The sequence below is a fragment of the Lycium ferocissimum genome, chromosome 7, assembly GCF_029784015.1.
Source record: "Lycium ferocissimum isolate CSIRO_LF1 chromosome 7, AGI_CSIRO_Lferr_CH_V1, whole genome shotgun sequence".
NCBI lineage: Eukaryota > Viridiplantae > Streptophyta > Magnoliopsida > Solanales > Solanaceae > Lycium > Lycium ferocissimum.
In genome coordinates, this window is record NC_081348.1 from 44,110,324 (window position 1) to 44,117,556 (window position 7,233).

The window sequence follows — 7,233 nt, forward strand, 5'->3', positions numbered from 1 at the left end:
ATTGTGTAATTACATTCAGTTAAAAAATAATAATTTCTAGAACATTCCAAAAAGACTCTAAGATAAATAATTACTTACTAATGATTATGGTTAACGATCGATCAAATTTAAGTGATTCACATTCAGAAATAAAAAGTTATAATCGGAGAGCGATAATATCAAATAGATTCGAGTAATCGCCTACATAAGGATTACTCGTTAATGATTGAGATTCACCTCTGGGAACAAGAATTTCCGATTTGGAAGAGATAATATCAATCACGTGACAATTCATCCGACACATATGGTATATACTTAAAATATCTATTATACGTTAAGAGCCTGTTTGGATGGGCTTAAAAAAAGCGAAATTTATAAGTCCGCTTTTTTAGATAAGTTAAACCAAATGGGTCCAATTAATTTTTTGAGCTTATTTTAAGCACAAAATGACTTTTGTTTTACAACCAAACACTCAAAAAAGCTGAAAACAACTTATAAGCCAATCCAAATGGTCTCTAATTCATAAATTCATGATAATCTTATTATTTTTAACTTATACTTGCTCCATTTTAATTTATGTAAATCTTTTCGGAGTACGAGGATCAAATTTTATAACTTTGACCATAAATTTTGATATAGATCTTTCAAGTTTATAAAAATAAAATTTATATAGTTAGAAACTACGTAAGAAGTACTATATGTCATGATAATTTATAATTCAAATAATTTTAAAAAAGTATAAGAAAGTAGTGGTCAAAAACCTCCAAAATAATAATAAGTTCACATAAATTAAAACAAAGTAAGTAATAACTATTACTTGTTGTAAGAACTTTTTTGGACCTTTGATCAATTTTATGATCTTAAATATGTTGTAATTTTGCGCCTATAAAAACTTTTTTTAATTGCAAATTAGAAGTTCAAATTTTAACACTTCTTATCCTACTAAATAATACACATGAGATTGTTTAGGGACACGTTTTTACCGTGGAGTTCATACAATTAAGTGGAGTTTTCCCTATATAATTAATATGCAATTTACATAATTAATCTACATTATACAAAAAATTAACCAAAGAAAAAAAAAATTAGAGCATTTGTGTTTCTCTTCACAGCTCCCAATAGAGATACATTATAAACCCACTTCAATTTGGAGCCAGTTTTTCACTTCCATTTCCCTCCACAGATACATCTTCTTCACAAATCCAAAACCCTAATTCATATACACACACATATATATAAATACATACTACATCTGTAGAAGATTCTAGAAAGTCGTTGTGAATAAGTAGATGAAGGTTGATTTTTGAGTTTGTGAATTGATGGATGGTTGATAATGCGTCAACTTCGTAGCGCTGTGCGAAAAGGCCGTCAACAACCGATTGCTGCACCACACGCGCCGTCACCGGAACCTCACGCGCCGCCGTCGACAGGGCGGAAGAAAGGTACTGCAGGGAGGAGGAAGAAGAAAAACGACGTCGTTGTGAATGTAGTGAAGGAAAAGGAAGAGAAGATGGATGAGTATGAGAGTAAAGGTTTAGTAGTTGGTGTGGAAGATGACGGAAATACCCCTCCATTGCCTCAAAGGGTAACACTAAAACACTTTATTCATTTTGCTCAATGTATGCACATTTCATTATGATTACTATGTGGTGTTTGTTTGAGTTTTTGCTAAAAACAGATTTTGAGAAAAGCGGAGTTTGAAAGGGTAAGATATTCTAGTAACTTGATCTAGTTTTGGTTGGTTATATGAATTCTTAGTATTCATTTTGTTCAATATAGGCTCATTTGATTATGAATACTATGTGGTGTTTGTTTCAGTTTTTGCAAAGAAAACAGATTTTGAGAAAAGTTGAGTTTGAAAATATTTGAAAACGGTCTTTATTCGGGCAAAAGCTTCTCAAACAAACACGTTTCGAGAAGGCAATACTCCTCCATTACCTGAGAGGGTATGAGTATTTTTTTTTTTTTTTTTTTGAAATTGGTAACTGTCTGAGAGGGTATATGAGTATTCTAATGGCTTGAGCTAGTTATGATCAGTTATTTGAATTCTTAATAGCCATTTTGATTAATATAGAGTATAGACCCATTTGATTGTGATACTATGTGGTGTTTGTTTGAGTTTTTGCAAAAACAGATTTTAAGCAAACTGAGTTTTGAAAATCTTCGAAAAAGGTTTAGTTTTGGCAAAAACTTCTCTCATTCACTCTTTCTCCAGAGTCTCAAAGGTTTGAGTTTGCAAAAACAAACACTTTTTTTCTAAATATTGTGACCTTTTAAGGCAAATAGAGTGTTATAATATTGCCCAACCTAACAATCAGTGTCTTTTAGGTTATTTTAAAGTATTGCTTTCTTTTGGTTTCGTAAAACTAGGTTGTTTTCTCATCATCTTTAATTGGTGATGGATTTTGTGTGCAATTTTAGAGCTTGAAGTTGGAAAGCTCAGTCTTTTAGGTGTTTTTAGGACACAAAGTTACATAGACCAGAAGCTTTTATCCTCTTTTATTTGTGACTGTTTTGTTTTCTTCGCCTGTTTTCTTGAGTGAGAAGTTTGTTTTTCTTTGATCATTTTGAGGTCATTTTTAAGGGAACTGATGAAAGGACGAGTGACTGCTACGCGCAAGTTGTTGGTGTTTTAACCTGCCTTCTTATCTCTATCATGTTAGGCATACGTTAAGTTTCTCTTGTCAATAAAGGAGTTGCTGCTATTCTTGCTTTTTTGGTTCAACTTTTCCTTCTAGTTTCTAACTGAAAGATTTAACTTGAGTTGTTGAATTACTAGTTTCCTTGTGTGGGTAACAGGTCCAGGTTGGTCTATCACCAGCTTATAGGATTGAAAAGAAGCTTGGTAAAGGAGGATTTGGTCAAGTGTATGTAGGTCGTCGTGTAAATACAACAAATCCTCATGAACGAACTGGCCCTGGAGCTATAGAGGTGGAACTTTGCTTTTTTGCATTTAGTTGCCTTTTCTGCTAAATATGTCATGCTCAGAGAGGTGTGTCTTTGATATATAAATTGATCCTATTGTCATTTCTGATTCTAGGTTGCCTTAAAATTTGAGCATAGGAGTAGCAAAGGTTGTAACCATGGACCACCTTACGAGTGGCAGGTCTACAAGTAAGTCTTCATTTTATTTTATTTTCATTATATCTGTAGGTCTTTATTCCAACTTTGATTATCTGGTGATAATACTATCCTACACTTCATGCCATTTCCCTTTTTTTCCCTAGTGTCCTTGGTGGTAGTCATGGTATACCGCGTGTTCATTATAAGGGACGGCAAGGTGATTACTATATTATGGTACGTGGTCTCTTTATGTAGTTGAGTTACTTTATTGTTATTTCAAGCTGCATTTGATTTTCAATCTCCACTAATATTTACTGATATGCTATAATATTGCAGGTCATGGATATGCTTGGTCCGAGTTTATGGGATTTCTGGAACAACAATTCCCATACGTAAGATCTATCTTCTATTATCTGTATTTTGGAGCTTATCTTTTGATATCATATACTGGTTCCTGTAACTCAAAGTTCGATCTTTAATGTTGTCATATTCAGGATGTCTACTGAAATGGTAGCATGCATTGCTATTGAAGCTATCTCAATATTAGAGAAGTTGCACACTAGAGGGTAAGTATATCTTTCTTATATTAATGACTGTTATCTTACTTCATGCGGATAGCTGTGTTCTATTTTAGAGATTATTTCTACATCGCTGGAGTTTGGCTCTTACAGAGCAAAGTTGTTATTTGGTTGCTATAGAAAGGACTTATCAGGTTGTCTTTCGTAACAAGTAGATGTGATCAACTACATCATAAGAATGAAAGATTTCTCTTAAGTACATCTATTTATGTTTTGAAGTTTTATGCATCCACAAAATGCTGAACTTCTTTTACCATACTTGACATGATCTTGTTGGCTGTTGACACTGGTGCAAAATTTCAGTATTTCTAGGAAACAGTGTTTATTGATTCTGAAGTAAGTCTTGTCGTTCTGGCTGCTGTTTTCCCAGGTATGTGCATGGGGATGTAAAACCTGAGAACTTTCTTCTTGGACCACCTGGAACTCCTGACGAGAAAAAATTGTTTCTAGTTGACCTTGGATTAGGTATAATATTGATTGGAACTTATGTAGAAAGAAGTCATAGATGTGCACTGATCTTTTTCAATCTTTACATTTGAAATCTTCATCATGCTCTACTTATCAAAAAACAAAAAAAAAATCTTTGTCATGCTCTATTAATGCAATGTCTCTTCTATTACCTGTTTGAATACTTCAGCGACAGAGTGGCGTGATACTTCAACTGGTCTACATGTTGAGTACGATCAGCGGCCTGATGTCTTTAGGTACAATTATCAACAGTTTACCTTATCTTTTCTTTATGTTCTATGTCCTTTATTTGCATTTAGATGTGCATTCAATAACTAGTGAGTAAACCATTGCTTCAGAGGAACTGTAAGGTATGCTAGTGTGCATGCTCACCTTGGACGGACTGGAAGCAGGAGAGATGATCTAGAATCTCTGGCTTACACACTCATTTTCCTTCTCCGGGCCAAGTTGCCGTGGCAGGGTTATCAGGTCTGCACTTTTCTCTACTTAATTGCAGTATTTTGTTACTATAGAGTCTCCTTTTTTCTGATAAAGGAAAATTTTCGTCTAGGGTGACAATAAAGGTTTCCTTGTCTGTAAGAAAAAGATGGCAACCTCTCCGGAAACTCTTTGCTGTCTCTGCCCTGCTCCATTTAGACACTTTGTGGAGTATGTTGTGAACTTGAGATTTGATGAGGAGCCTAACTATGCTAAATATATCTCGTTATTTGATGGGATAGTAGGTCCAAATCCAGACATTAGGCCAATTAACACTGATGGTGCACAGAAGGTATTTTGCAGGCTATTCCAGGCTACTCCTGAAGTTGAATCACGGAGAAAAGCTGAATTTTGTTTTTGATCTATGTAGCTTATATATCAAGTCGGACAGAAGAGAGGCAGACTGACAGTTCAAGACGATGATGATGAACAACCAAAGAAGAAGGTGCGAATGGGAATGCCTGCAACACAGTGGATCAGTGTTTACAATGGTCGTCGCCCTATGAAGCAAAGGTATATACTCTTTTGGCCAAAATTTGTTTGTTTAAGGCTTGTGAAGAATAAAGCGACTACAACATTGGGTTGCAGGTATCACTATAACGTTGGTGATGAGAGGCTATCTCAGCATATTGAGAAAGGAAATGACGATGGACTATTTATCAGCAGTGTGGCCTCCTGTTTGAACTTGTGGGCCCTAATCATGGATGCAGGGACTGGATTTAGTGATCAAGTTTACAGATTGTCACCTTGTTTTCTTCACAAGGTCTCTTATCTATTATTGAATGTGATCAATCTTGAAGCATATCAGATAAATTTTTGTTGCATATGTCCACATTTGATATGCTATATCTGTTAAACTCTTGCATGATTCAGATGTGGTTCAATTCCTTACTGATAAAGAGTTTGGTTAATCCTCTGTGCTTCTGGTTGAATATAGGAATGGATTATGGAGCAATGGGAAAGGAGTTATTATATTAGTGCTGTAGCAGGAGCTAGCAATGGGAGCTCCTTAGTTGTCATGTCAAAGGGTTAGAGGAACTTTGCTGACTTTCTATATATGTGTTTCTTCTGTGATTCTGTGAATTAAAAGGTACTAAATTTAATTTTGCGTTGAATATCAGGTACCCAGTATCTTCAGCAGTCTTACAAAGTCAGTGAGTCCTTTCCATTTAAGTGGATAAACAAAAAATGGAAGGAGGGTTTCTATGTTACTGCCATGGCAACTGCAGGAAGTAGATGGGCAATTATTATGTCTCGTGGTTCTGGGTTTTCTGATCAGGTTTAAACCTTTTCTTTCTTGATTATGCTTTTTGGGTCATGTGCATGGAGTTTTCTAATTCTGAATTGAGTATTCATGTGCTTCTATGAATTTTCAGACAGTGGAATTGGATTTTCTGTACCCTAGTGAAGGGATCCATAAGAGGTGGGAAGCTGGTTATCGTATCACAGCGACTGCAGCTACATGGGATCAAGCTGCTCTTGTTCTAAGTATACCAAGAAGGAAACCTCCTGATGAAACGCAAGAGACACTTCGTACCTCTGCTTTCCCCAGCACTCATGTCAAGGTTGTTGCACCAATTATTGCTAATTTTCTTCGTCGAAAACCACATCTGTATGTGTGTGCCTACTGTTTCCTAAGCTAACTGTGTATGTTGCTGTCTGCAGGAGAAATGGGCAAAGAATCTTTACCTTGCTTCTGTCTGTTACGGTCGAACTGTTTCTTGAGACAAAAAGTGCTGCTAGAAGTCTTTCCAATGCTGCTATGAGATTCTCTATTGTAGTGCTTGAACAAGTGCCTGCTATCTTTGGTCTAATGGAGAGAAATGGATGACATTATTTACTCCTCTCAAAGCAGACTTCATTCTCCTGTGAAGATGATGCGAAGTCCCCTGCCATTAATGTATGTGATTGTTCCTGACGATCAAGATGGTGTTTTTGTCAGTCAGCTCGTTAGTGTAGTTCTTGTGGAGGGTGGTAATGGTGGTTACTATTGTTCAAAGTTTGTATAGATCAAATAGTTCCTTTTAAGGAGTAAGCCAAACAGGCTATCTTTGTATATGAACCATGCAAATTAAGGTTTTGCTAAGGAGCTGCAAAATTAGCAGTCAATTTTTTCTTTTTATTTCTTCTGGCCCTTGTTTCTGGTTTGGACTTCTGTCCTCTGGCTTTATGCTAGTCAATTCTTCTATGCTGGTTCAACTGCTAAATGATAAGCTTTACTTGCCTAAATTGTGAGATATCGTCTTTGGTTGTCTCTACTGCTGTGTACATGAACTCGTTGATCAACTTTGGCAGTTTTTGTGATTGGACAGGAGAAATTTGAGCACGTCTCTCTCCCTCTCATGTACGTACGAGTTGGCTTCTGTTTTGGGTATCTTAGTTTATTTTTCCATTCTCAGAATACATCTAATCAGCTAATTAAGGCCTGTTTAAACAATAGCCAGAAAGGGTTGTTCCCCCTAGTATTAATTTTTTTGATTCCTGAATTGGTCTCAAGTCACATCCCTTAAGTTCTTTTTGGTTGTCATTCCCTGTATTTGAAGATTCTTAGTATGAGTATATATATTTTGTCAGCTGCATTGATGTGCTTTATCGTATATATGGTGATCAATACTTGTTGCTTCATCATAACTGACATGGTTTTTCTGGCATTTTGGGGTCACTAAAC

General features: G+C 35.8%; 1 protein-coding gene across 1 annotated transcript; it reads left to right on the forward strand.

Moving 5' to 3' along the window:
- Positions 1 to 1,280: 1,280 nt before the first annotated feature.
- Positions 1,281 to 6,687, forward strand: LOC132065269 (casein kinase 1-like protein HD16). The gene is made up of 17 exons (XM_059458574.1): positions 1,281 to 1,421; positions 1,485 to 1,564; positions 2,779 to 2,910; positions 3,020 to 3,093; positions 3,207 to 3,276; positions 3,379 to 3,434; positions 3,537 to 3,608; positions 3,991 to 4,085; positions 4,258 to 4,324; positions 4,427 to 4,556; positions 4,639 to 4,857; positions 4,936 to 5,078; positions 5,154 to 5,328; positions 5,503 to 5,593; positions 5,687 to 5,844; positions 5,942 to 6,130; positions 6,231 to 6,687. Exons 1-17 carry the CDS (start codon positions 1,313 to 1,315, stop codon positions 6,288 to 6,290), a joined length of 1,920 nt encoding a protein of 639 aa, XP_059314557.1. The 5' UTR covers positions 1,281 to 1,312; the 3' UTR covers positions 6,291 to 6,687.
- Positions 6,688 to 7,233: the final 546 nt, after the last annotated feature.

What these genes read in the sequence shown, in the direction of transcription:
- LOC132065269 (XM_059458574.1), top strand. Translation starts at nt 1,313, where the DNA reads ATGCGTCAACTTCGTAGCGCTGTGCGAAAAGGCCGTCAACAACCGATT. An exon ending in TGCCGTGGCAGGGTTATCAG is followed by an intron (nt 4,557 to 4,638) that starts GTCTGCACTTTT and finishes ATTTTCGTCTAG; the next exon opens with GGTGACAATAAAGGTTTCCT. An exon ending in CACCTTGTTTTCTTCACAAG is followed by an intron (nt 5,329 to 5,502) that starts GTCTCTTATCTA and finishes GGTTGAATATAG; the next exon opens with GAATGGATTATGGAGCAATG.